Source organism: Podarcis bocagei (genome assembly GCF_964188305.1).
Source record: "Podarcis bocagei genome assembly, chromosome: 16".
Taxonomy (NCBI): Eukaryota; Metazoa; Chordata; class Lepidosauria; order Squamata; family Lacertidae; genus Podarcis; species Podarcis bocagei.
In genome coordinates this window covers 28,253,304-28,281,074 of record NC_138142.1, presented here as the reverse complement: position 1 = coordinate 28,281,074, position 27,771 = coordinate 28,253,304, and the positions used below count along the sequence as shown (strand labels likewise).

The 27,771-nt window shown below is 51.3% G+C and overlaps 3 protein-coding genes across 3 annotated transcripts; 1 reads left to right on the top strand and 2 right to left on the bottom strand.

The window, feature by feature from the left end:
- Positions 1-4,392: 4,392 nt before the first annotated feature.
- On the bottom strand, positions 4,393-14,056 carry SNX15 (sorting nexin 15). Its single transcript, XM_081174220.1, has 8 exons — positions 13,848-14,056; positions 12,517-12,552; positions 11,862-11,982; positions 10,827-10,942; positions 10,189-10,432; positions 6,808-6,972; positions 5,418-5,678; positions 4,393-4,714 (listed from the first exon to the last, which is right to left on the bottom strand). Exons 1-8 carry the CDS (start codon positions 13,944-13,946, stop codon positions 4,608-4,610), a joined length of 1,149 nt encoding a protein of 382 aa, XP_081030346.1. The 5' UTR covers positions 13,947-14,056; the 3' UTR covers positions 4,393-4,607.
- Positions 14,057-15,640: 1,584 nt separating this feature from the next.
- On the bottom strand, positions 15,641-19,666 carry ARL2 (ARF like GTPase 2). Its single transcript, XM_081174539.1, has 5 exons — positions 19,507-19,666; positions 18,789-18,899; positions 18,453-18,615; positions 16,850-16,930; positions 15,641-16,087 (listed from the first exon to the last, which is right to left on the bottom strand). Exons 1-5 carry the CDS (start codon positions 19,569-19,571, stop codon positions 15,953-15,955), a joined length of 555 nt encoding a protein of 184 aa, XP_081030665.1. The 5' UTR covers positions 19,572-19,666; the 3' UTR covers positions 15,641-15,952.
- A 799-nt stretch (positions 19,667-20,465) lies between these two features.
- On the top strand, positions 20,466-24,510 carry SAC3D1 (SAC3 domain containing 1). The gene is made up of 2 exons (XM_081174214.1): positions 20,466-22,823; positions 23,653-24,510. The coding sequence occupies exons 1-2, from the start codon at positions 22,130-22,132 to the stop codon at positions 24,114-24,116; spliced, it is 1,158 nt and encodes a 385-aa protein (XP_081030340.1). The 5' UTR covers positions 20,466-22,129; the 3' UTR covers positions 24,117-24,510.
- Positions 24,511-27,771: the final 3,261 nt, after the last annotated feature.

The window sequence follows — 27,771 nt, the reverse complement described above, 5'->3', positions numbered from 1 at the left end:
GGGGTGGTCCTTTGTGGAGCCAAGGGGGGGGGGAGAGAAGCTCTTGCAGGAGAAGCCTTCAGCTCCAAACACCCCACTCCACTAGCTTGAACGTGACCTTTCTTCGGTGTCCTCTGGGTGTGGCTTCTGGGGACCCTCAATCATCAGAAGCTGAGGCAAGAGGCAGATGTCTGTGGAGCCCTTGGGGGACACCTCCATCCCCATCTCCTCCTCACAAAGTGATACAGTCGTCCCTCAGAAGTTGAACAGAATCCATTCCGGGAGATCCGTTCAACTTCCAAAACATTCAGAAACCAAATCGCGACTTCTGATTGGCTGCAGGAAGCTCCTGCAGCCAATCGGAAGCCCCGCCGGACATTCGGGTTCCCAAAGAATGTATGCAAACCGGAACAACCACTTTCCGGCTTTGCGGCATTCGGGAGCCAAAACGTTCAAGTTCCAGGGCATTCAACAACCAAGATACGACTGTACTTGTGCCCCCGACCCCTGCTTTCCCTCCTCCCTGGGTTCTCCCTTATCCTCCAAGTGGGGCCATGAGCTTCACCCTTTGAGCTGTGGTACGGCAAGAGGTGAGTTTGCACCTCCCTGGCTTGGCTGTGGCTTGTAGGATGCAGAATCACAACCCCCCCATGATTGTGTGGGTTTTACTTCCTGGCATGAACTCCTTTCTGGGCGACAATGAAAGCAGGTTGGCACAAGGACCCCCAAAGAGACAGCTGTTCATCCATGTGGCCCTCGCTCCCCAGCTCTGGCCACTTGGCACAGGATCGTGCTGGAGTTGGGACTCCAGCCGGCAGCGCGGCCTAATGGTCAGAGATCCCTGGAGTTGGCCAGGTACGGAGAGCTCCCACAGGTGCTTTGAGGGAAGAGGAAGCAGGACAAAGGGGGTGACCTGAGAGGGAAAGAAGCAGGAGTTTTCCCTAGTGGTTGCTGTCTCTGCCGCCGCACGGACTTCCCACACGTAGCAGCAGCGTAGGGGAATAAAGCGGATAGAGAAAAGTTTTTATCCCTCCCTTGGAAGTCATGGGCATCCACAGAAGCTGGATGTTGGAAGATTGAGGGCAAGGTCCTTCACGCAGCACAGTTAAACTGTGGAACTCCCTTCCACAGGAGGCAGTGATGACCACCAGCTTGGATGGCTTTAAAAGGTAATTGGACAAATTCATAGCGGAGGAGGAGGCTGCTACAAGCCATGATGGCCATTACTCTGCCTCCACGGTGGGAGGCAGCAATGTTTCTGAATGCCAGTTGCTGGAAACCACAGGAGGGGAGAGTTGCTCTTGAACTCAAGTCCTGCTTGTGGGTTTCCTAATGGAGTCCCCTGTCTGGCCACTGTGAGAACAGGATCCTGGACCAGATGGGCCCTCTTCGGCCTGATCCAGCAGGCTCTTACTCCATTCCTTAGGAGAAAATGCTTTTAATGCGTAACTCCCAGTGATTGCTGAAAGGAAGCTGCTGCAGCGTACAAACCCAACCTGCCAGGGGGAGGGGCAGAGCGGAGGAGGCAGGTGAGCAGGGATTGGGTGGAGCAAGTGAGCTCCCTGCTGGCTATGTGAAAAGTGAGAAGCTTCCACAGCCAGTCTTCTCCATCCTTCAGACATCACCAGAGTTCAGGGATGCATCCCAGCCAAGAAATGAAACTTTGGAGCAGGGCTTAGGGATAACCTTGAGGGTTAGATTGGGGCCTGGAGGGCCACTTTTGACTCCTAAGCTATTTGTAGGCCCTGGGGAGTGGGGCTTGAGACCTCACGGAGCACCAAGGAACACCACGAGTGCCTGAGAAATTAAAACAGCTTTTAAAAATGGTGCCTGTGACTGTGTGTTTTGCTTCCCTGTCCCCCATCCCCTGCTTCCGTTGACTGCCGGCGGTGAGGGGGGACACCCCTGCCCTGCACCCGCCGTGCCCCATGCTTCTTTGGCCTGAAACAACTCTCCTGTTTTTGTAGCCCAGTGGCTGAGAATTATCTGCACCCTTCCCTAAATCGTGTTCTTTATTATTACAGTGGTACCTCGGGTTACATACGCTTCAGGTTACGGACTCCGCTAACCCAGAAATAGTGCTTCAGGTTAAGAACTTTGCTTCAGGATGAGAACAGAAATCGGGCTCTGGCGGCACAGTGGCAGCAGGAGGCCCCATTAGCTAACGTGGTGCTTCAGGTTAAGAACAGTTTCAGGTTAAGAACAGACCTCCGGAACAAATTAAGTCCTTAACCCAAGGTACCACTGTATTGTGTTTATACTCCACCTTTTCCTCCAAGCAGCTCATCAAGGTGGCGTACATGTTCTCCCCTTCCTCATTTAATCCCCACAACAACCCTGTGAGGGAGGTTCGGCTGAGAGGCAGTGAGCTTCGTGGCTGGGTGGGGGATTCAAACCCTAGTCTCCCAGGTCCTGGTCTGACACTCTTTAACCACAACACCACCGCCACCACTGGCTCTTGTGGGGGGGGGGGAAATAGCTGTGTGTATGTTTTCAGGGGCTGGCAGTACCTGTTGGCTGGGGTTGATGGGAGTTGTAGTCTGAGGACATCTGGGGGGAGGTAACAGGCTGCCCTAGAGCATGCCCCGCACCCCCCGGCATCATATGAGTGCCAGATTTAAGGTGTGCCAGAAAGGAAGCACCCCAAGTACAGTCTGGAACAAGTTAAATCGCTGGAGCATCACTCTGGTGACGCAGAAGGCCTATCAAGCCTTCTCCCTTGAAACTGAGAAGAAAGAAATGTCAGTTTGGCCTGTGTTTCTGTGCCCCCCCCCCCAGCTCCTGCAGGGTTGGACCCAAATATAAATGCAGACCTCAGGCCAAAAAGATCAGCCCCCCCCATCTAGCCTCCCTGCTGTCAAACGCAGGAACTACAACCCCAAATTCCAGGTCCCCTACCTTGGGACAAGAGCCCAGCATGGTGTGTTTGGGTGGGCAGGGGGAGTCCCAAAGCCTCGTAAGACTTCTCCCCCACCCCCGAAATAACCCTTCTTCGGTATGTCAAGAGGTGGGGGGAAACTGCCTCCTAATATTTTTCTAGAGCTATAATTTATAGAGCATTTTTCACTTGATATCTCTGAAATTTGGAAGAGTGAATATTATAATGTGATGCCAGGGAGAATTACTGGAAGAACCACCTCTTGGCTTGGATTAAGCAGATCCGTCCTTTCGATAGGCTGATTGCTGCTCTCTTCTTGAACATTTGTAAGAAATAGCTTACCGTAAAGACATTTTGAGGATGTGACCCTCTGCACATTTTAACTTTGGAGTCTACTGATGAACTCTGTGGACCTTGTTTCTAAGTAAACACGGATCCTATCGGTCTCCATTGCTCCTCTTACCTACAGGTTGTTACTGTTGTTAATTATTATGATTAACTTTAACATGTATGGCCCACTCTTCACTAGCAAGTCCCAGGGCAGGTTACAAGCGAAAATTCTGAATTAAAAACAGTTAAAACAGATGGCAATCGCAGGAACAGGCTGGGCCCTGGAACACAAGGGACCCTTCCCCCAATTTCAGCTAAATTGCAGAATAGTTAAAATGCACTTTCTCCTCTCTTGCATTAAAGTTCCCTAGGTGGGAAGAGAACCAAAAGCTGACCGAGTTCCTGGGCAGATTCAGGCTTCAGGACAGATTTAAAAAAAGAACTTGCTCATGCAGCACGTATAGGAGGCAGTGATGGCCACCAACTTGGATGGCTTTAAAAGAAGATGAGACAGATTCGTGGAGGAAAAGGCTCTTGATGGCCACTAGCCAGGATGGCTCTGTTCTGCCTCCGGGAGGAGGGCGGGCTCTGGTGCTCAAGTCCTGCTTGCAGGTTTCCTCAAAGAAAACCACCCGTGCAGGCAATAGCTTATAAATCACTGCAATAAGATTTGTTCCAATGACATTGGTTGCGATAAAAACCAATTGGGCGTCAGTGGGGAGGCTTGGTCAGTTGCCGACAGGAAAAGAATGCATAACTGAAAAAAATGAACGAAGTGAAACAGATAAATAAATCTCTATAATTTATTGGAGAAGGGAGTTTTGTACAGGGTGAGTCTTTTAAAAGAGGCCCCGTGGAACATGTGTACTCTGTATACACGGGGCCTCTTGTATAAGCCTGTGAAAATGACAAGGAAAAGTTTTATTCATTGCGAAGCAAGTTTTAAAATGTGGAAAGCTCCTGGGGGATCAAATTTTGTTGGAACAAATCTTATTGCTGTAATTTATAAGCTGCTGCCTGCATGGGCTGTTTTCTCTTTTCCCCCAAACTCACACATGCAGTTCCTGAGTTTGATGGAGGTTTCCTAGAAGAGGCACCAGGTTGGTAACTGTTTGAAAAGAATGATGGACAAGGGAGGCCCTCGGCCTGATCCAGCAGGTTCTACGTTTGACCAGGCGCAGTGGGAATAAACCAAGACACACGGGTGGAAAGGAGATTTACAAACATGTATTGTTTTTACAGTGCGGCCTGAGTTCCCAACAAAAGTGAGGCAGGGTTCGGGTGAAGTCAAGGGGCTGGATCTGTTCCGGGCAGCTTATGCCAGAGTGAGGCTGTGGGTCAGCGAGGAAGCAAACAGCCATTCTGCTCCCAAGCTGACGCACGGCCACTGCGGGTGGAGTGCGGGGTTTGGAAGCCCCACTCACAGCTGTAGATGCTTCAGGTGCAGCTGGAAGATTTCCTCGGCCCTCTGGAGGTACTCTGCAGTCTTCTTCTTCACGGCCTCCCTGCGAGCTGCGTCAGGGTCCCCTGAAAGAAGGGAGGAGCAGGTCTTGGCTGATGGCTACAACCCTCCCGGCAACAAAAGGGTCGGAGGGCAGTGGCTTAGCAGTTAGAGCAATCTGCCTTGCACGCAGAAGGCCCAAAGACGAATAACAGGACAGATGAAATTAAGTACGAAGTCAAACCTCTGGAACTCACGCCTTTAGCAGGCAGTGATGACTAGGGCTGGGCGACATCTGGTTTTCATCATTGCAATATATAAGCATGGCAATATACTGATATATCACGATGTCTGAAATAAGGTTGGAGCTATGTAGAGGCATTGGACGGGCTCCACGTGTTTTTACTGCATTGTGATATTTGCATCGCGCGCCCACACGTGATTCATGATAAATTGGCAGGTCAAAAATTATGAAACCATTTCCCCCCCCCCCCCAATTTTTGAGGTTTCTTCTTGCAATCAACCAGTATATAAATCTTTTGAAATAAATAAAGGAGATTAAAGTGAGGTGGGGGGGCAGGATCCCCTCAAAGACCTTGAAAAGGCAAAGTTTACAGCCACGTTTACTTGGAAGCAAGCCTCAGCGAGTTGAAATGGGCTGACTTCCTAGAAGCCACATGGACTTGTTTCTCTGACTCTTGGGGACCAATTCCCAGGCCCTCCACATGGGGAGGTGCCCAGGGGGAGGGGAGCTGGAATATAGTTTGGGGACCAGGCATTGCCCATTACCTTGCAGTCCCTGCAGCAAGAGGTCAACGCCGCTCCGGTAGCCACAGAAAGCCTCCTTGTAGTCTTTGGCAGCTTCACTCTCCAAGGCCTGCCTGATGCGCTCTGTGGCCAACGGCAGGTAACTGCCTGGGTCCGATGCAGCAGCTCCTTCCTGGGCTACCTGGCCCGCTCCTGCGCTGGGGGCAGAAGGCGCTGGTCCATGTCCTGAGGCAGCGAGAGCAGCCAGCTCTTCCTCATGGGAGAGGCTGGCTGCACCGGGGTCTGGACAGAACAAAGAAAAATGTTATTTATCTATTAACTTATAAAAACATTTGCACACCACTGCAGCTTTTGAAAAAAAGAAAAGAAAATCACAACGGCTTGTGGCAGTGGTGTCCAAACTTTTCAAAGAGTGTGTGATGAAGTGAAGGGCCATAAGGGCCGACCAAAGTTGAGCTTTTTTTAGGATTGAAGTTGTTGAGTTGTTTTTTAGGATTTTACCCCTGGGGCCGGATTAAACCAGCCAGCGGGCCTGATTAGGACCCCAAAACGGACTTTGGACATGCCTGGCTTACGGCAATAAAAACAAAACCGTACAATGAAACTATTAAAAAGTTAAAAACAGATCTCAATGAACCATTGCAGAACGATGCACTTTTAATTGCCTACACAGATACAGTGGAATAGAAAAGTCTCCAGCAGGCATTTAAAAGTTGGCACAAAAGGCGCCTGCTGAATCTGTAGTGGCAGGGAGTTCCACAGGACCGGGCCAACAACACTGAAGGCTCAGGTTCTTCTTGTTGTCAAATGAGCCTTGGCAGCTCTGGGAATGACCAGCGACATTCCTGTGGATGACCTCAGTGATCAAACTGGGATATAAGGGTCCAAGTGGTCCCTGAAGTACCGTGGATGAAAGTTGTTTTGTAAATTAATAAAAGGGCCTTGAACCAGGCTCAGCTGTTTTAACAAGGCTGTCACATGTTCTTGGTCAGATGCTCCCATCAGCAGTCCAGTTGCTGCATTCTGCACCAGCTGGAGTGTTTGAACCAGGCCCAAGGGCAGCCCCACACAAATCACATTGCAGTAGTCCAGCTTCACATACAGTGGTCAGGCTATCCTTGACCAGGAACGGCCGTAGCTGGCAAACCAAGGAGGATGATTTGGCCCCTAAGATGTAACCAGGAGTACCCTGCAAGCCATGTGCTTGCTCCATCCATAATATTTTCCACTGCCAAGCATCATAGCAGCAGTACAGAAAAACTAAAATCCCAACAATGCAATTCTGCTCGCTGTTCATCTTCCTGGAACCGGGTCAGTGCTCAGAAATGGGGAGGGACCCTGCAACTTGGCTACCTATATCCTACATGGTCCAGGGGCTCCCTCCCCCCCCTTGGCGTTTGAGCCCACCTACCTTCCTTTGAGAAGGGATCAAACAGAGCTAACTCCTGGAGCGACAAGGGGCCGCGGGAGGGCGACCCCAGACCCTTCTCGCCTTCCTCCTCCTCTTCGTCGCCGCCAAAGGCAAAGAGCGCATCCAAGGCCTCGTCATCACACTTCTCGGGCGAGGAGGGCCTCCCTGTGGAGGGGACACTGATCAGTGCAAGGCATTGATAACCCCCAACCCAGAAAACGCCTAGAGCAGGAGTCAGCAAACGTTTTCAGCAGGGGGCTGGTCCCCTGTCCCTCAGACCTTGTTGGGGGGGGGACTATATATATTTAAAAAGAACCAATTCCTGTGCCCCACAAATAACCCAGAGATGCATTTTAAATAAAAGGACACATTCTACTCATGTAAAAACACCAAGCAGGCCCCACAAATAACCCAGAGATGCATTTTAAATAAAAGGACGCATTCTACTCATGTAAAAACACCAAGCAGGCCCCACAAATAACCCAGAGATGCATTTTAAATAAAAGGACACATTCTACTCATGTAAAAACACACTGATTCCCGATTTAGAAGGTAATTGGGCCGGATCCAGGCCCCGGGCCTTAGTTTGCCTACCCACGGCCTAGAGTGCCAAGGCTTTGCAATGGCCCACTCAGCACTCTGAGTCAAATGGGCTACAGAGGAGGTCCTGGCCAGACTGGGGGAAGGAACGGCGCACTCTGGATGTGCGCAGGGCCTTTAGGATCTTCCACAGGTGCACAGAGAAAGTGCGCCAGTCAGAGGTCAGATTTCCCCCCTCCTATCCAGTTCCAAGAGGCACAAGCCCCCCCCCCCACGTCATTGTAACGACTCACCTTCATGAGTCCTTACAAGCTAAGCCTTAACGGAGGCCTCCTTTGGGAGGTAAACACCATAAAAGGTACAGCCTGCGGCGGCTCACATCCAGTCTGGAAACTGCTGAGATAAATCCCATATCGGCTGCATTACAGCAGTCCAGGCAGGAGGTCACTAGAGTGTGGACAACTGGGACCAGGATGTCCTGATCTAGGACTGGCCACAAATCTGGCTCAGTTGGGTATCGTCAGGGATTGTACTCAAGAGGGTGAGATGGATCATTCCCCCCCACCCCCTTTATGATGCTGCAGGAGAAGAGGGATGTAGCATCGATTTATAGAAGGGGTTTGTGGAAAGTCACAGGGACGCAGGTGGTGCCGTGGGTTAAACCACAGAGCCTAGGGCTTGCCGATCAGAAGGTCGGCAGTTCGAATCCCCGCGACTGGGTGAGCTCCCATTGCTCGGTCTCTGCTCCTGCCAACCTAGCAGTTCGAAAGCACGTCAACGTGCAAGTAGATAAATAGGTATCACACCGGCGGGAAGGTAAACGGCGTTTCCGTGCACTGCTCTGGTTTGCCCCTTTACCTTTACTGTGGAAAGTCACAGCTCAGATGAACAGAAGAGTTGGGAAGGGTTAGAAGAAGGGGGTGGGAATTGTGGCAGGGCAGCCAGGTGACACGTTGTCATCGGAGGGTATTTCTGATCCCCCTTCTCCCAGAACTCGGCGGGGTTCGTTAAGAGTGCAGGAACAAAGGAATCAAAGGCGTTTGACCACAAGTGGACACTGTAAAGGGAGATGCTGTTGCTAGGAAGGAGGGAGGAGGAGCCCAGTTTGGAGCAACACCATTGTTAAGGCTTGCTGCGTTCTTTTGTCTCTCACTACAGTGGTACCATGGGACGCGGGTGGCGCTGTGGGTTAAACCACAGAGTGGTTAAACCACTTGCCGATCAGAAGGTCGGCGGTTTGAATTCCTGCAACGGGGTGAGCTCCCGTTGCTCGGTCCCTGCTCCTGCCAACCTAGCAGTTCAAAAGCACATCAAAGTGCAAGTAGATAAATAGGTACCGCTCCGGTGGGAAGGTACATGGCGTTTCCGTGCACTGCTCTGGTTCGCCAGAAGCGGCTTAGTCATGCTGGCCACATGACCCGGAAGCTGTACGCTGGCTCCCTCGGCCAGTAAAGCGAGATGAGCGCCGCAACCCCAGAGTCGGTCACAACTGGACCTAATGGTCAGGGGTCCCTTTAACTTTTTACAGTGGTACCTCGGGTTAAGTACAGTGATACCTCGGGTTAAGTACTTAATTCGTTCCAGAGGTCCGTTCTTAACCTGAAGCACCACTTTAGCTAATGGGGCCTCCCGCTGCTGCCACGCCGCCAGAGCACGATTTCTGTTCTCATCCTGAAGCAAAGTTCTTAACCTGAGGTACTATTTCTGGGTTAGCGGAGTCTGTAACCTGAAGCGTATGTAACCTGAAGCGTATGTAACCTGAGGTACCACTGTATTATGATTGAATAAACTCATTAAAAAGGACTCTACCTTATTTTCTCTGCTCTTGCTGCAACAGGGGGAGGAATAGCTTTTCCGAAGCCTTGACAGGTATAGGCGCTCCTGGTTGCAAAAGCCACTTGGGAGTCCAGGGACAATTTGGAATCTAGGAGTATCCCCCGGGAGACCAACCTGGCCCTTCAGGGGGAGTGCAACCCCTCCCAGGAAATACACCTAATTTCTGGACACTGGAACTGCCCAGCCACCATGCTTCTATCCTTACAGGTTTCAGCCTCGGTTTATTGGTCCCCAAGCTGTCCATCACTGCCAGCAGACACCTGCCCAGCCTCTCCTCCTTCTGATGATATGGAGAGATACAGGTGTTTGCCACCAGCATATCTGCTCCCAATCCCCAGGTGACAGCCCTCAAGGGTTTCATACAGGTGTTAAAAAGTGTGGGAGACAGGCAAAAGCCCAGAAGCCATGGAGCTGGGTCACCCTCTCCTACTTTCTGGCAGTGGCCCTGTAGGTAGGGACAGAACCTCTCTGCAAGGCAGCACCCTCCATCTCCCACCTGCCCAGGTCACTCCAGAAGGACACCAGTGGTGTCAAAAGCCACTGAGAGGTCAAGGAGGACCACCAGGGCCACACGCCCCTGCCTTCCTTACCCAAATGGGCAGTGTTAAAAATCTTATCCAAATCTCCAGCCAGCCCCACTTTTGCCACCGTTGAAATGTGGCCCCTGGAAGGTTATCTACATAAGGTTGTGGCCCTCAGGCTGTTAATAGGTTCAGCTGTTTTAAATCCACCAGTACCCCACCATTGCAAGGGCCCCCACTGCTCCCTCTGGGGGTGAGGAGTAGGAGAAGGGACGGGAAAAGAAGAAGAAATGTCTCCTAGTTGCCCTACCCATCTCCTCTCCAAAAATACACACCCTTATCATGTTCTCTGCTCAAGTAAGGGAAAAAATTAAATACCGCGCCTGAGCATGTGCAGAGTGCCTTTCTCTCCATGAGGAAAACAAAACGCAAACCAGATCCACAACTTGTCTCGTTTTATGCCTGAAGCTCTAGAAGGCTGTACCTTCCTCCTCTGTTCGGGGCTGCAGGGCACCACACTCCTCGCTCGCTGCCTCCGGAGCAACATCAGGGTTCTGTTGCTCCAAATCCAGGCCCCCCTGTTTGGAGTCCATGAGCACCTGCTCATCCACAGATCCCAGAGCATCCTCCGCTGGCTCCACTCCTTCCGAGGATGGCGGCACTGGGATCAGAGGGGGAGGCAGAGAGGGCAGGTCACGGGTCTCCAGAGGTCTCCTCCCCTCCCCACTCTGCAAGACAGAAGCAGCAGAGAGTGGGTCCAAATGTCAGCTGGGCGGGGGTTCCTTTATTTGAGGACCAGGGCAAAACTTCAGACAAGGACCCAGTGCCACTTTTGCAACCAAGGAGGGACCCAGGAACACAACTCCAAAGATGGCTTTAGCATTTTTGGAATGGTAGTGGCAGTGGGCAGGGAGACCACTTGGAAATTGATGTGGGGTGTGGGGGGGATGTCTTGGTGGGCCCATAAACTATGTGTTTCCTTATTCACACAGCACAGAGTTAAACTACGGAACTCCCACAGGAGGCAGGGATGGCCACCAACCTGAAGCACCTTGGGGGGAAAAGGTGGGATATAAATAAATAGATGCAATAAATAAATAAAACCTGCCCGGCCAAAAATACCCGAAAGAACTCCTTCAGCTGAGGGCTGTTGTTCAAGGCTGGGATGTCCACAGTGAAGCGTAGCATGACCTCAGCCGCTTTCCGCCGCTCCTCAATCACCTCAGGCTCAAATCGGCCTGCAAAGAAGAGGAACAGATTCAAATCATGTGTGTGAGGGGATCAGAACACCCACACCCACACACGCCCTCCGCTCTTGTGTACCAGCGACAACGACCCTGAAGCAATGCACAAGAGGCCTCCGTTTTTCTGGCCTAGCAAAAATTCACCAGAACCAAAACTTTCAGCTGCAGACCCTCAAAAATGGAATCTGGTGGGGCTTAACGATGAGAGATTTGGGGCAGACAAAATGAGGCACACCTTTCCATAGTTTAGCTGTGGAATTTCCTACCACAAGATTTTGTGATTCTCCCCCCCCCCCGCCAATTTAAATGGTTTTTAAAACAGATTACTGGGAATCACAAGTTCAGGTCCTAGACTGGGGCAACCCAGAAGGGTAAGGTACAAGTAATTTATTATTATCCTCATCATTATTATATTAGCCTCTGGAGCAGCAGGAAGAAAGCTTCCATGTTACAGCTGTTTAGCCACCTTCAAATATCTGAAGGGCTGGCACATGGAAGATTGTTTTCTGCTTCTCCAGAGCGGAGGACCAGAACCAATAGATTAAAATGGCAAGAAAAAAGATACCCCGGCTAAATTAAACATTAGGAAGAACTTTCCGAGGGTAGGAGCTGTTTTGACAGTGGAAGGGACTCCCTCAGAAGGTGGTAAGTTCTCCTTCAATGGATGTTTTTAAAGTGAGGTCGGCCAGCCATTTGTCAGAGATTCTTTAGCTGGGATTCCTGCATTGCAGAGAGTTGGACAAGATGACACTGGGGGGGGGGGGTGCCTTCCAATTCCATGTTTCCAATTCCATATTTTGCTTGGCTCCTGCTCAGGGGGCTTCCTCAGGGGATGGGATGTCAGATCAGATGTTCCCACCCTTTTGGCTCAACCCAGCAGCTGCCCATCTCCCACCCAGCTGGAGACCCTCACCAAAGACGTGAGCCTTGGGGAAGGGGGGGAAATCCTCCAGTCGACGGAAGAGGTTGCGATGCGTGTATGCCAGGTCCCCGTGCAGCTTCTTGAAGTCACTGTACCGTTTCCAGACTACGATCTGTAGGAAGGAAGAGGCATGAGGACCGTGCTTGGAGTGCCCTCTCTCCTGTGGAAGATCTACAAAGCTGTCTCTGAGTCCGACCAGTGGCCCACCTACTGCAGCTAAATACTGCCTACACCAGTAGTTCCCAAATATTATGGGTCCCACAAATTCCTCCCTGGCGCTCGCTACCCTATCCTTCAGAAAGCACTGCTCAGAATAGCACTTTGCATGAACCACTGAGGACAAAATCCCAAATAGCAACCGTTAATTCACATTTGTTCGAAATCCAGTTAAACACCACTTTGTTTAATTAACTCAACAGAACTGAGGAACCTGACCCAAGTCTGGGAGATATGTGCACCACCAGCACTCTGGCGTCCTAGAATCAGCCTAGGTAATCCCATTGCCCCCGGGTACCACCTGCTTTGTGAAACTTTGTCTTGAGCTCCTTGGAGGCATGACAGGGCAGAAACAAAATGGTTGACATTTCTGAAGTGGCTCACAAAGCCCACCCTCCCACCCCGCCTGGGTCACCCAGCAAGGACCTACCTCCTTGACATCTTCTGGGTTCACCTTTGAGACAAACTGGAAAGGGGACAAAAAGTGAGATTTTGAGCATGAGCAAGGGATTTTCAGCCAGCAAGGGGTGTGTGTGTGTGTGTGTGTGTGTGTGTGTGTGTTGGAGGGGGCACATTCTTTTCCTCCTGCACCAAGGAAGGTGGGGTTTCCTTGGGGCATCTTCCTTGGGGTGGAGTGTGAACTGCGATCTCTAGGCACTCCAGAAAACTGGCAGGAAATATTTTTAAAAGATAAACCAACCAGGCATATAGGGAAGAAAAAGCCTCGCTGAAGCAGAGCCAGCATGGCTTTCGCCAGAGTAAGACCTGTTTCACGCACCTATTGGGAGTTCTTTGAGAGGGACAAGCAGCATCTCGATTCATCTGTATTTGACATAGTGTATTTGGGACTTTCGAAAAGCTTCTGATAAGGTATCTCACCAAAGGCTCCTGAGTAAGCTTAGCAGTCAAGGAATAAGAGGCTCGAATCCTGCTTGCAGGTTTCTCTCTGGGGCAACTGGTTGGCCACTGTGAGAACAGGATGCTGGCCAGATGAGCCCGCCATGACCTGATCCAGAAAGCTCTTCTCAGGTTCTCCCAACAGACTCCCCCTACCCCCTGTTTTAGGGGTCTCCAGTATCCAAAGATCTCTGCCATTCCTGAGACACAGCTGAACCCCCAAGGGTGGAGCAGAGAGCAGGGTGTGGGCACAAATGCCAGAGCTGAGGCCCACTCTGGGCCAGAAGGCGGTCCTTATTATTTCCAGGTTAAGGAGAGAGGATGGGAGCTGTTCTTCTACCGGGATGTATTCAAGAGTTCAATGAAACTTACAGGGATGCATGCAGGATTGCAGCCATGTAGCCTGCAATAGTGCTACCTTATACCAAGTCAGACCAACTCAGTACTGCCGACGCTGACTGGCAGCAGCAGCAGCAGCTCTTTGGGATTTCAGGCCAGCAGGCAGGGCTCTCTCCCAGACCTACCTGGAGATCGAACCTGGGATGCTCTGCTTGCAAGGCGGCCGCTTTTTCACCGCGCTACGGCCCTTCCTGTGTGTCTACTCAGACGTAAGCCCCACTGAGCTCAGTTGGGTTTACTTCCAGGTAAAAGCAAGAAGGGAGAACCAGAAGCCCTCTGCAAGGAGAGCAAGCCCACCCTAAGCTGGAAGCCACCGCCCCTTTGCCCGCGCTGAGCTTGCACTCTGCACATGCACAGAGGCTCGACGTCCAGCGAACAGGTGCAGCGGATTCATCTAGGCGGTGAGCATCTAGGCGGCTCCCCAGGTACGGCGTCTCCCACTCCCTGCAGCAGCCCCTTCCTCACCTTGGCAGTCACTTTGTACTCGGTGTAGCCCTTGGGGTGGCTGCGGTGCTCGGTCACCGTGTAGTGCCGCTGGTACTCCTCCTTCACCCGGCGGGACATCCTGCCGCCCCTCCGGGCGCTGCGGCCCCTTTAAATCCAGGACCGCCGGGCTGGGCGGCTCCTGCCCTCCTTTCCTTCTGGCGCCCGGACTCCCCCTGTAGTGCGCATGCGCGGTCCGTTGGCCGCTCCCATCTCCTAATACGCCAGGGACGAGGGAGCGTCTTCCAAGTGCAAGCCCGGACAGCACGCGTCAGGGCTCCTCTGCAAAGTGCCCGACGCCCATTGCGTCCTGCTGCAAGACTAAGGGAGCAGAATAGGGTGGGGCTCACTGGGCCTGCAGAGTTTATGCTGGACACGTTTTGCATAGTAAGCCTGGAGTGGGCAGTCAATCCTGCGAGAAGGAAGCTCCATCTGTCTTTCCAAGGGGACCACGTTTGCAGGAGGCTGAGGCGCCTGCGGTTTAAGGAGGACCAGCTTAAGTTGCTTCTTTAATGAGAAATAGAGGAGCGGGGTTTTTTTTCTTGCAAAAATTTGAATATTAAAATTACTTTTTTTCCTCTTAGACAAATAGTATCACCAATGAAATATGGGCTAGCAGAGGTGTGTGTGTGTGTCCCCATTCTTTCCTTTGCATTTTTTGTCATTCCCCTGGATTTCCAGACCATCCCTCTCTCTCTTCTCACATTCATCTCCCTTGTTCCTGCCCTGTCATTTACTCTCTTATTTTTATTTACTTGCTATTTAACAAAATGTCATATACCACTCATAGTAAGCCTCTCTAAACGGTATACAATAAATATTAAAATTATCAATAATAGTAGTCTAATACACTTAAAAATAATCAAAAGCATGTCAGCATCTAGATATCTGGATGGGCCCCCAAAATAGGCAGTAGGGAGTTGGGAGAACCTGAGATAGGCTTGCCTAAAGTTTTCAGCCTGCACCCAAAAAGAGGAGAGTGAAGAGGCTTGCTTGCCTGATGTCCATAGGCAGGAAAATGTAAGCTGTTGCACTAAGTCTGATAGTTTGCAATTGTTTTTGTTGTTGCTGTTGTTAGAAAATGTTCCAGGGTGCAGCAGTGGTTTCAGGTTGAGGGGGAAAAGCTCACAACAGTCTTTGGCAACCATAGGGTGAAAAGCCAGCTTACTGTTACGAGTACAGTAATACCTCTGGTTAAGTACTTAATTCGTTCCGGAGGTCTGTTCTTAAACTGAAACTGTTCCTAACCCAAGCACCACTTGGGGCCTCCTGCTGCCGCCACAGCGCCGGAGCACGATTTCTGTTCTCATCCTGAAGCAAAGTTCTTAACCTGAAGCACTATTTCTGGGTTAGCGGAGTCTGTAACCTGAAGCGTATGTAACCTGAAGCATATGTAACCTGAGGTACCACTGTACCAATCTACTCTTGCTCTGCCTGACATCTTTGCCATTTGTGGAGGTAAAATTATGCATTTTTTTTTAGTATTTGGGGGAAAATATTTAAGGTTCCTCACAGGGTTGTTGCACAGTTTAAATGAGTTTGGGGAGAACCGTGCATTTGCCACCTTGAACTTTTTGGATAATAAATTAATAATAATGAACGTCTGGAGGGCACCACACTGGCGACCCGTGAGAAGACAACCTTGGCAGTTAGATTTCCTCCAGCACAAGCCCAAGGAGATCTCCTTGCCCACACAAAGCAGAGGAATGCCCGGCCATCCATGCTGGGACGAAGACAACCAACCAGGCCTAGGAACCCATCCAGTGTGCCAGTCCTGAGAGCCACAACAACAGCTTTATTGGCATGTTCTTAATATGACACGATCCCGTACAGAGAACTGGGGTGTTGGGGAGACCCCGAACATACACCTTCATTGTCCTTCCGCAGGCGGGGCCTGGCTCATGGCCTAGGTCAGAAACAAGAGGGGCGCCCCACTCTTGCCCAACATAGCTGAGCAGCTTTCTCGATGAGGGCCGCGCCCAGGAAAGGCCCTTAAAACGCCCAGCAGGGGAAAACAGTTCCAAGTTATTAAGCCACGCAAAGCAGGTGAGCTGGAGGTGTTTGCGCCTGTTTCCCCCTTCTTCCTCTCAGTCCGCGGTGAATATCCGGCTGGATATATCGTCCAGCAGCCAATCGATACCCACAAGAAGGTTCTCCCCAGTGTAGGCGCTGCAGCCTTGAATGCACCAGTGGTGGCTGTGGATGCTGTCGAGGTCGAGAGCCTGGAAAGAGGCAGAAAGATTGGGGGCGGTGAGGGCCACGCATCTGGCGAGCTCAAAGGGAAAGCTTGCAAGTGGGCCTTGAAAGCAGGCTCTCCTGAAGAGGTGGTGGGTAGCACCCAGAAAGGCTACAGGCCGGACACCACGCAGAACAGCCTTCGTAAAGCAGGCTTCTTCCAGATGAATCATAGAATTGGAAGAGACCACAAGGGCCATCAAGTCCAACCCCCTGCCAAGCAGGAAACACCATCAGAGCACTCCTGACATAGATGTTTGGGACTACAACTCCCATCAGCCCTGCGCTGGCTAGGGCTGATGTGCTTCCCGACGCCTCTAACTCCAAAAAATGCAGTCGTCCGTAATTTTAAGCATTCTTGACTCATCATGGCGTCTTTTACTCTCTTATTTTAAAAGGCACAATTTGTGTGGATGAAAATTGTGTTGTGTCCGTGCTGTGGTCGTCTAGATCAGGCATCGCCAACTTGCGGCCCTCCAGATGTTTTGGCCTACAACTCCCATGATCCCTAGCTAACAGGACCAGTGGTCAGGGATGATGGGAATTGTAGTCCAAAACATCTGGAGGGCCGCAGGTTGGGGATGCCTGGTCTAATGCTAGGCCATATCTGATGTTTATGGTCTGCTGGCCAAATAAACTGAGCTGAAATTAACTTTCTCAAAGCCATGAGAGACACCCTCCCGCCCTTGGTTTGCCCGGTACCCAAAGCCGCCCCATCTGCTCTCACCAGGCCTGCTAGTGATCCTCACCTCCTGGATGGCGCTGGAGCTCAGGGCCCCAGGCAGGTCCTGCTTGTTGGCAAAGATGAGCAAGGTGGCCCCCGCCAGGCGCTGTTGAGACAGAAACAAAGATGTGACCTAGGAAGGAGGGAGGCTTATCCCAAGTCATCCGATTGGTCCACCAAGCTCAGTATGGTCCACACTGCCTGGCAGAGGCTCTCCAGGGTCCTTCTTGGAGATGCCAGTGAGAAACAAACCCGGGGCCTTCTGCGTACAAAGCAAGTGTTCTTCCACTGACCTATGATCCTAAAAACAAACTAAGATTCCAGTCCTCGTGGTACAGGGACTTTCTGCAAGCAGAGAGTGCACTGCCTACCATGAGCTATGGTCCTCGTGATTCTAAATAAAGGGCTGATTTAAAGAGGGACACAGGAAGGGGCCTTACTCCAAGTCAGGCTAGTGAGCCAGCCAGCCAGTATCATCTATGCCAGCCATTTTTGACTACAACTCCCAGTGATCACTGGGGCTGATGGGAGGGCTTGGGGAAGATTGGCCCACCATGACAGGAAGTGGGCAGTGCTTTTTTTCTGGAGGGATGCAGGGGTACGCATACTCCTAAACATTTTGTGAATCTAAGTTTGGCCTCATTGAGGGGCAGTATTTCAATATGAGTAGGAAAATGAGAGTACCCCTAAACATTTTTCAAGGGGAAAAAAGCACTGGAAGTGGGTCTCCAGAGTTTTATTATTTTATTAACCACCTTTCATTAGGGCTGGGTGAAATACAGTCCAAAACCGGTTTGAAGTCCATATTGTCATATCGGGTTTCATAATTTTTGACCTGGCAATATATCACAAATCATGATACGTGTGTGTGTTCTGCAAAAAACACAATGTGGGGAAAACCGTGAAGCCAGCCAATGCTTCTCCATAGCTCCATCCTTATTTCAGGAATTGTAATATAACGGTAGTATCGCGATGTTTAGCTGGTGATATATTGCGATGTTGAAAGCCAGGTATCACCCAACCCTACCCTTCACCTTAAGATTCCTGAGCAGGTCGCAATATTAAAACACAACCTTAAATACAATTTAAAGCAGATTGCAAACGTAAGAAAAAGGTGTATCCTAAAAATATACACCTCAGGTGTCAAAGGCCAGAGTAAAGAAATGTGTCTTCGGCATTCTCCAAAGCTGTATAATGAAGGTGGCAGTCGCACCTCTGTAGGGAGGGAGTTCCACAGCTTAGGGGCCGCCACAAAGAAGGCCCTCTCCCAGGCTGCCACCCCCAACTGAGTCTCTGGGGGTTGAGGAGCTACCAATGGGACCCCACTCTGCTGATACCAGCACCTGAGAGGGTCTGTGGGGAAGGAGGCAAGCTTTCAGATATTTGGGGCCTAATAAGAACTTGGGCACCTTGAATCGGACCTGGTAACAAACAGGCATTTTAAGCAGGGGTCTCCACCTGGAGACTGAAGAGGAGAGGTCTTGCATGCCAAGCAACTGTCCTACCACCCAGCGTCAAATCCCCCTCCCCGGCTAACCCTTGCAGCGCCAAGGCCAGGCAGAGCGCAAGGTCCACTCTGTCCTCTCCTGCAGAGCAGGTAGGCACTCCCAGCCCCCCTGGGCTCCTACCTCCTCCACCAGAAGGCTCTGGAGTTCCCTCTTGCAGTCATCTAGGCGCTGGCGGTCGGCGCTGTCCACCACCCAGATGAGGCCATCGGTGCTCTCAAAGTAGTTCCGCCAGTAGGAGCGCAGGGATTTCTGCCCCCCAACATCCCAGATGTTCAGCTTGAACCTGCAAAGAGGAGACCCACAGGCAGGTGACAAAGGGGTGGAGGAAGCGGGGTGGGGTGGGGTCTAGGCCGGCAATGGAGGAAGGGAGGGAGGAATGCAGAGAGAAGCCCCTTCCTTCTGTCACAGCAGCCCCCTGGCAGCTATGGGGAAAGGGGACGGGACGGAGCCCCTCACCCGCGGTGCTCCAAGGTCTTGATGTTGAAGCCCAGGGTGGGAGAGATGGTGTCGATCTCATCCCCATTGAACTTCTTCAGGATCGTAGTCTTTCCGGCATTGTCCAGGCCCCTGACATAGGGAGGTGAGTTAAAGGGACACAATTGCAAGAGAGGAGGAGGCGGCAGCCTGCTGCACACACTCCCACAATTCCCTTCAGGTTTCTTCAGGGAACCTCAAAGCAAGGGCAAAGCCTGCTGCTCAGTGGCAGAGAAAGTGTGCTTTGCATGCAAAACATCCCAGGTTCAGTCCTTGCTGGCACCTCCAGGTAGGGCCCTAGAGATCCGCTGCTGCCAGCCAGTGTAGGCAATACTGAGATAGATGTGCCAACGGTCTGACTGGGTATAAGGCAGCTTCCCGTCTTCCTATGCAGTCTGCTAGGAAACTGCTGGCTCTCGCCATATACCCTGCGGGATGCGTGGACGCGAGGGTTCGGCTTGCACGGGCTCTGAGAGGCAAAGGCACTCTGCACACGCACAGAGGCGCCCTTTGCCACTTAGGTTCAGAAGACCCTGAGGATGCAGCTTAGAAATACTGCCTGGTCCCCAGCCCTGGCCCTGCTCAACGCCTCGGAGCAAAAGGAGGTGGCGGAGGAATGCGAAGCCCTGCGTGGACCCTCGCCCGGCCCCGCCACCCCTTCCCCTCTCCCTTCGCCCCTCTGCCCCGCGCGGAAGGATACAGCATCAGCAGCCGCAGCTCCCGCTCCTTCTGCTTCATCTTCTTCAGGATGCTGAGCAGCCCCATCTCCCTCTCGCGCCGGCGGAAGAAGCCGCCCCGCCCACGCAGGAATGCCGGGGGCTTTTGGGACCAAAGAGGTACAAACAGAAAAGAGGCTTTTATGCAATTCGGGCTTCCGACCGCCGCTCTAGCAAGACCTCCATATGCGGGGCATCCTAGAGGGGTCTTCTCCCAACCATCTCCTTTCTTTTTTAATCTATTGGAATAAGGAATATTGCAATAAGGAAGCACAGCTGCTAGAGGTTTGAATGGTAAAGTCGGGAGGAACCCAAGGAGTCATCTAATCCAACCCCCAGCCCGCAATGCGCTTCGATACAGCGCTTTGAAATAATCCGAAGAAAATACTTTGCTCAATGAACTTGTCCGCTTCTCCATTTGACTTTTGGGCGGGGATTATGAAAGAGATTTCTTTGAACTTATGAATGTCTGCTCAGAAAAGCCCAATAGAGTTCAGTGGGGCGTCCTCCCAGGTAACTGCGTATATTAGCATCACTGCATTGCAGCCTTCGGACACTTTGCTGGTCTAGGAGTTACTTCTGAGCAGACCATGTGTTAAGATTCCGCGAAAAGTCCCTATTCGTTGATCTTCTCGTGCAAACGGGAACACGAAGTCGAGATAGTGGAAGATTCTCCGACTGCGCTGCGCCACTTCCCTCTCCATTGCTTATTATTCGCCAGGACATGCCCCTTCCTTATCCTGCCCAATGGAAAGGAAGACCAGCTGTCTGGTCGATGGCGAAAAAACAGACTCGTAACTTGAAGACTGACATACAGGGCCGGAAAAAAGATTCAATATAATTTCTCTCTCTCTCTCTCTCTCTCCCCCCCCCCCCACTTTGGAAAGCTGGCCATGGAAAGAAAAAAGTCATGGTTTCCCCCACCCCCTAAATTCAGGTCCTAAACTGAAGGGTCCTTCTGAAGGAAAGACGTGATAACAGAAAGAGGCATATAAGCACCATTTTATGAATGAATGAATGAATGGAATGAATGAACAATGTGATGTATTTTTTAAAAAAACCGCTTCTGGCTATTTTAGAAGAGCAACGTGGCAAATCAGCGGCTGAGCGCTGGATCTGGGCCGAGGGAGTCGAAATGGCAAAACGTTTATTAATTTTTACTGCAAAGAGGTATTTTCTGTTGAGAGGTTGGCTGGAAATCCACACCAGCCTCGACCCCACTTCTGACCTGGACTGCACTGCAGGGCTGTTGTAACTCTACCGGTCATCCATGAAGCACCGCAGAGGACTACATTGCATGGTTGTTGTAACCGAGTCCCTCACTTTCAGGCTGACCCCTAACCCCTCGCCTGGACCTACACTAAGGGGAGAAGATGAGACTGCATCCGTGTTGGAATTGGCAGAGTTTTTTTCTTTTCTTTTCAACAATGTTGAAAACTATGTTGGGGAGAACTCTCCGCCCTTGAGGCAAAAAAGTTGATCCGGAAGCTGGTCGCAGTGTATGAGTCTACTGGTATAAGTCTAAGGAAGGCATAGTTTTGAAGTGCCGTTCTTGATGTCATGTGGCCTTCTTGATCGATCTTTCCTCTAGCCAATAAACAGCCACAAGGCCAGAAGCACTTCCGGGGAAGCTCAATTCCACGGAAATAAGAACATATAGAGCTGCACCTCATTAGTTTGTATACTCAATATCCGGGTTTTCGAGAATACAAAGCCATTTAAAAAAATCTCCCCTTGGAGCTCAAATGAAATGCGGGATTTTAGACCAGTTATAATTGGGCGTCACCAACAAACAAAACGAAGCAGCAAAGAGAAATGAGCCTTTTTCTGTCTCTAACCCGTGTGTTACTTCGTGTGAAAGATGCCATTTTAAAAAAGTGTATTATGCTGCAATCCTAAACCTATTGAGGGGTAGCCTGTATGCTTGAGCCCTCTTCGAATTCCTGGATCCAGCAGGGAGCTAGCCTGCCTATTCCAGGAACTGAATCCGTGCTGGATCCAGGAATTTGAAGGGGGCTCATGTGTACAGCCTGTTGTCTTTGTCCATGGAGTTTTCTTGGCAGGGATACTGGACTGGCTTGCCGGTTCCTGCTCCGGGTGGATCACATTTGGCCAAAACTCTCCACTATGACCTGTCCATCTTGGGTGGCCCTGCATGGCATAGCTCATAGCTTCTCTAAGTTATTCAAGCCCCTTCGCCATGGCAAGCCCCTTCGCCATCCATGAAGGAGAAGACTCCCTGGAAAAGACCCTGATGTTGGGAAGGATGGAGGGCACAAGGAGACGGGGACGACAGAGGATGAGATGGTTGGACAGTGTTCTCAAAGCTAATAACATGAGTTTGACCAAGCTGCGGGAGGCAGTGGAAGACAGGAGTACCTGGCGTGCTCTGGTCCATGGGGTCACAAAGAATCGGACACGACTAAACAACGACATGTGTACAGCCTACCCCTCACTCCCAAACTCAGTATCATCCCCAATGCAAATAACACAGGAAAGAGGAGCCGAGTTCCGGAAGGGAGTTGCATCAGCAGCGGCAGCAAGATTCTTGCATTGCAGCGGATTGGACTAGATGTCCCTCGGAGTGCCTTTCAACTGTACAAGTCTATGAACCGAAGGTCTCCCGCCCCAGCTCTTCCTCTTTGTCCCGGGCCGGGTCCTTTGGCGCCTCCTCCCCGCCCAGGCCAGCCTCTCCTCCTCCAGCTGCTGCTTCTGCCGTCGATGCCGAGCTCGGAGGCCGCCCCTCTCCGGGGCACGTGCCCGGGGATGTGCCCGGCCGAGGAGTTCGCGCGGCGGCGCCGGGAAGGCCGCCTGCACCGGCTGGAGCTGGGCGCGGGGCGCGAGGCGGACCCGGCGCTGGCAGTCAAGGAGTACTCGCGCCCGGCCGCCGGCAAGGCGCCCCCGCGGCCCGAGGAGCTGCGCCCGCCCGACGTGCTGCTGGCCACCGTCCGGCACCTGCTGGAGCGGGAGGACCGGGGATCGGACGCCGGGGACTCCGCCGAGGCTGCGGAGCGCGGCGCCTTCATTACCGACCGGCTGCGCGCGGTGCGCCTGGACGCGGCACTGCAGCGGCTCCCCGGCGCGCCCTGCGCCGCCCTCCACGAGCGCGCCCTGATCTGGCTGCTCCGAGCCGGGACGCGCCTCTGCGCCCAGCCGCCCGCCCGCTTCGACGCCCACCTGCACCGCGCCCATCTGCAGGAGACCTTCGCCGCCCTCCGGCGCGCCTACCGGGAGCACGAGGACGGAGCCCGGCCCGCCGCCCAGCCACGCTTCCAAGCCCTCTTCCTTCTCTACAACCTGGGTGAGGGATCCAGGGACGGGCTGGAAGAGGGGTGGTGGTCAAAGCCTTACTCATCCCGGGAATTTGGTCGGATGCTGTAGCTCAGCCTTGCCTACCTTGGCAGGGTTGTGGCGATCAGATGAATACAGTACTAGGAACTGGGACAGACTAGGGCTTACAATCCTCACCCTGCTCAGCCTTATAGCTCACTGTGTGGCAAAGGGCTAGCCAGTGCCTCTCAGCCTAACCTACCTCTCAGGTTTGTTGTGGGCATAGCTATCAACTTTCAGATTTGGAAATAAGGGATCAGCAGCCTCACCTGTCCCAGGGACAGTCTACGGGATATCTAACAATCCATGATAGCAGCGGGAAACGGGCACTGGTATAAGGGAATTTCCCACAAAAAAAGGGAAGGTTGACAGCTATGGTTGTGGGGATTAAATAAGGAGGGGGAGGACCATACAAGCCACCTTGAGTATCTTGGGGAGGAAGCTGGGATATAAAAGCAGTAAGAAATAAATATGCTTCCATGAAAAGGTAAGATATCAATGCAGTAAGAAATAAATTCCATCCCTGAAAACAGGGGTGCCCACTGGGGGGGGGGTTCACATAATCAGTCACATGACATGCATGCACACCATTTGAATGGCAATGCCCATCAACTTTGGGGGGGCCCAGCCCACTCAAATATTTTATGGAGGGGCTGAAGCCCCCTCGTCCCCTAGGAGTTGGCTCCTATGCCTAAAAGGTTGGGATATAAATATAGCAATAAATGAATTTTCTTCCCTGGTCCTTCTATAAAGCCCGGTCATCCTGACCTTTTGCTCCTTTCTCCTCCCACCCCAAACAGGCTCTCCAGTAGCTCTCTGGGAGACCCTGCAGCTCCCTGATGCCATCCGAACCTCCCCAGATGTCTCCACGGCGCTGACCATCAATTGGGCCTTCCTGGAGCGGAATTTCGCCCGCTTCTTCCGCCTGGCCCGGGAGCTGCCTTACCTGCCCAGCTGTGCCCTTCACCCCCACCTGGCTGGGGCCCACCGCCTGGCCTTGATGACCTTCAGCCACGGCTTCAGCGCCAGGAACTCCCGCTACCCTCTGGCACGGCTGGCACGGCTGCTGGCCATGGACAGCGTGGAAGAGGCGGCGGACTTATGCCAGGCCCATGGCTTGACCGTGTTGGAGGGGGACGTGGTCTTTCAGAAGGGCTCCTTCAAGGACGGTGTGCCTTTGGTGCATAAGCCTTCCCTCCTGCTTGTGGATGGCAAATGGGGGGAGTCTACTCTGCTGGAGCTCTCGGAGAGGCTCTGCAGCTGACCCCCTTGCAATGACTCTGTGTGCGTGAGCTGAGACTGGAAAGGGGTTTGCAGCTCAGGGTTTTACCCCTAGAGAAGTTAGACAGGCTCCCTCATTGTCGTCTGCCTGGCAGTAGGCTTCAGGTGCAGACAGTGTACAGTGGTACCTTGGGTGAAGTTCTTAATTCGTTCCGGAGGTCCGTACTTAACCTGAAACTGTTCTTAACCTGAAGCACCACTTTAGCTAATGGGGCCTCTTGCTGCTGACGCGCCGCCAGAGCACAATTTCTGTTCTCATTCTGAAACAAAGTTCTTAACCTGAAGCACTGTTTCTGGGTTAGCGGAGTCTGTAACCTGAAGCATATGTAACCTGAAGTGTATGTAACCCGAGGTACCACTGTATTTTAATTGCTGGTTCTCAGTGGCGTAGCGTAGGTTGTCAGCACCCGGGGCAAGGCAAGTAATTTGCGCCCCCTAACCCGTGGATTTGCGCCCCCTAACCCCCAGATGTTGCGCCCGGTGCGGCCGCCCCCCCTGCACCCCCCACGCTACACCACTGCTGGTTCTAAGAGCGTTCTGCTGTATTTTTATTTCATTTACACCCCACTTTTCCTCCATGAAGCATTGTTGTTGTCGTCCACCCATCCGAATTTGTTGCCCCAGCCACTCTGGGCAGCTTCCTTAATATAAAAACACAGTGAGACATCCTATGTTTAAAAACCTCCCGATACATGTCTTCATTTCCCGTAACTACCTTGAGCTCCTTGGAGGAAAAAGGTTGGGATATGAATGCAATAAATAAGTCAATGTTGTTTTTAAATGTGCCTTGAGTCTCACCTTGGGAGGAAGGTGGGGTAGAAAATATTAAATAATAGCAATATTATTGCTCCTGAAGGCAGTTGAGGGAAGTGTGGGCTCTGACTCTCCTTGGGGGCAGCAGAAGGTGGGGAAATGAGACAGCACAGTTTCCATACAGGTCTGACCTTTAAATGCATCCTTCCAGGAAAAAGAAAAATGTTCCCTGTAGATCAAGGGCAGGGAAGCTGTGGCCCTGAATTGGACTTCAGCTTCTGTCAGCCCATTTCATTGACCATGCTGGCTCAAGGTGATGGGAGCTGAGAGTCCAGAACATCTGGAGAACATCTGTTTCAAGAAGGATAAGCCATGTTGCCAAAAAAAAAAAGTTTTACGGCAGCTTAAGGTTCCATTCCTCTGCCATTCGAAAGTTAGCACATCTGGGCTAGAGCTTCCAGCAAGGCCCTTTCCTCCACTGTGTTGGCTCCCTTAATGTACGAGAGCATTAAAAATTTAATTATTGCTCCCACCCCTAGTGGCCTTGACGTTGTAGAGTCCATTCTACCACCACATTTTGCTGCTTACACAGAGTCCACATATTGTCATGCGCTGCCCCCTGCAGGTTTGGAGGACTTTATGCAAGGCTAGAAGGAAGTTTTTACACCCTCCCTGAATTAAGAATGCAAGAGCCCTGCTGGATCAAACCAGTCCTTTCCACCATCCCTTTCCCCACAGTTCTCTGGACACCCCCGTGAATGCTAGTCTCATGTGTGGAGCATTTAGTTATTGTTTGGAAAACTGAACTGAATGTTACTGGAATGTTACTACAGTAACGTCAGCAGTCAGAAGAGATTGCGGTGATGGTAGTTGTTTTGTATACAGCTTGCATGCCGAAGTGATACTGCATCTGAGAAGCTGTGAGTGAACTATAACCTTGTTTTCTAAAAAAAAACCGGGCCTGCAAACATTAAACGCTTGGACAACTTTAAAATGTAGCCCCACCTGCCAGTGCTGGGGAATGGATGGTAAGAAAATGCTTTTCGTCGCAGAGAACCACTGTAAAAAGTCTGAGCCAAAATTGCCATCTCCTGGGAAGGTACTGATAAATATATGAACCTGAGGGGCCAGAACTTGGGGGGATGCTCAGGAGAAATTGAACTTGCTGCACTTGAGAAGCTCTTGTAAGAGAATTGTGCACAATTGAAGCAAGAAACCCAGAAGGCTGTAAAAGGAGCTTTGATTTTCTTTATGGCATTAAAATGTTTCATTTCCCCCCAAACGGTCAGCATTTGAGATATGGCATTTCCCGCCCCCCACTTTCACTCTAGAGTGCCACTCGTCTTGACCTCACATTGCCTTAAGTGAGGGAGCTTCCCTAAAAATTAAATCCTTACACCCCACCCCCACCCCGGACTTCCTAGGGAAAACATGGGTGCCTGTGGAAGTAATGCAGAACCTCTTCTCACATCATATGTGCTTGCAGAACAGCTCACTTGTTGTATGTGCGAATGATACAGCCCTCTTATGCAGGCCCTTTTCCTCTTGGGCCTGCAACACCTTGCACTCGAACACACAAACATGTGGCCCCTTTAGATGCTGTTGCTTTATAAAGAGAATCTTGTTGATCCAGGCATTCATCAGAAAAGACTTTGTAGGCCCCATGTATAACACCGGATTGTAGACCTGAAGAATGCTCAGTAGATCACCTATTCCTGCCCAAGCAAATGCAGGAAAACCCGACAATTATGTCTGTCCTAAGTCTGTGGTTGGTTTTCCTAATGTTTACGTAGTGTGTGAGATGTTTGCTGTTTTAGGAGGCTCCTGTATGAAAAAGTTTATCTGGAGATGTTAAGTGGGAGAGATATTGCTTTGTGTCTGCCTTAACCCCTCAGACCACCCTTTTACATTATGCGCTAACTGACTTGAGTGTAAGAGAAGCCCTGGTGAGATTGGCTCAGGAAATTGTGGCTGCAGTGCAGTATTTAAGTCTGCTGCAGTTCTATGCATGCCTACCTGGGAGCAAGCCCTACTGAGACATACAGTGGTACCTCAGGTTAAGTACTTAATTCGTTCCAGAGGTCCATTCTTAACCTGAAACTGTTCTTAACCTGAAGCACCACTTTAGCTAATGGGGCCTCCTGCTGCCGCCGGAGCACAATTTCTGTTCTCATCCTGAAGCAAAGTTCTTAACCTGAAGCACTATTTCTGGGTTAGCGGAGTGTGTAACCTGAAGCGTATGTAACCTGAAGCGTATGTAACCCGAGGTACCACTGTACATCTGAATAAACATGCACAGGATTGCAGTGCATGGTAGAAAGAGACCAGCGTCAGTTTTGGAAGGAGCCATAACTTGGCATTAGGTCATCTGCTTGGCATGTTCAATCTCCTCTTTGCCTGAGACCCTGGAGTACCACTGCTGGTCAGTCAGTAGACTATTGGGCAAAGGGGACAAGGCAGCTTTATATACTCGAAGGTATATAATGTGCATGAGGTTCTTTTATACTATGAGCATGGAGTGTTCCAATTTTGCTCCTCTCCTAAATCAACACACACTTCTCTCTGGTAATTTTCACTTTGCTGAGTTTTGGCTCTTCCTCCAGGTTCACCTGTTCCAGGTGTTCAGCCTCAAATTGTGAAGGCACAAGCTGCTGCACGTCCGACTTCTCCTGCTCAGAGTGGGAAGATCCTAAGGGGGCTTCTCACTGCATTAGGCTGAATGCTTTTCCAAGTCCCCTCACAATCAGCTATGCGGCTATGGCAAGGCTACTGAGGCCCAACTCTGGTTGCAGTAGATCAGACTGCATTGAAACCAGTGAATGCATAACATAAGCACATTCCATCTATCAGTGGTGGTGTTGCAAAACATAAGATGCAAAGACATA

Excerpts from the sequence above, each read along its gene's own strand:
- SNX15 (XM_081174220.1), bottom strand. The coding sequence starts at position 13,946 with ATGTCCCGCCGGGTGAAGGAGGAGTACCAGCGGCACTACACGGTGACC. Across the intron at positions 11,983-12,516 it reads ACCCAGAAGATGTCAAGGAG|ATCGTAGTCTGGAAACGGTA; the intron begins GTAGGTCCTTGC and ends TCCTTCCTACAG. Across the intron at positions 5,679-6,807 it reads TGATCCCTTCTCAAAGGAAG|ACCCCGGTGCAGCCAGCCTC; the intron begins GTAGGTGGGCTC and ends TGTTCTGTCCAG.
- ARL2 (XM_081174539.1), bottom strand. The coding sequence starts at position 19,571 with ATGGGGCTGCTCAGCATCCTGAAGAAGATGAAGCAGAAGGAGCGGGAG. Across the intron at positions 18,616-18,788 it reads AAGACCTTGGAGCACCGCGG|GTTCAAGCTGAACATCTGGG; the intron begins GTGAGGGGCTCC and ends TCCTCTTTGCAG. Across the intron at positions 16,088-16,849 it reads GCTCCAGCGCCATCCAGGAG|GCTCTCGACCTCGACAGCAT; the intron begins GTGAGGATCACT and ends GCCTCTTTCCAG.
- SAC3D1 (XM_081174214.1), top strand. The coding sequence starts at position 22,130 with ATGAACCGAAGGTCTCCCGCCCCAGCTCTTCCTCTTTGTCCCGGGCCG. Across the intron at positions 22,824-23,652 it reads CTTCCTTCTCTACAACCTGG|GCTCTCCAGTAGCTCTCTGG; the intron begins GTGAGGGATCCA and ends CACCCCAAACAG.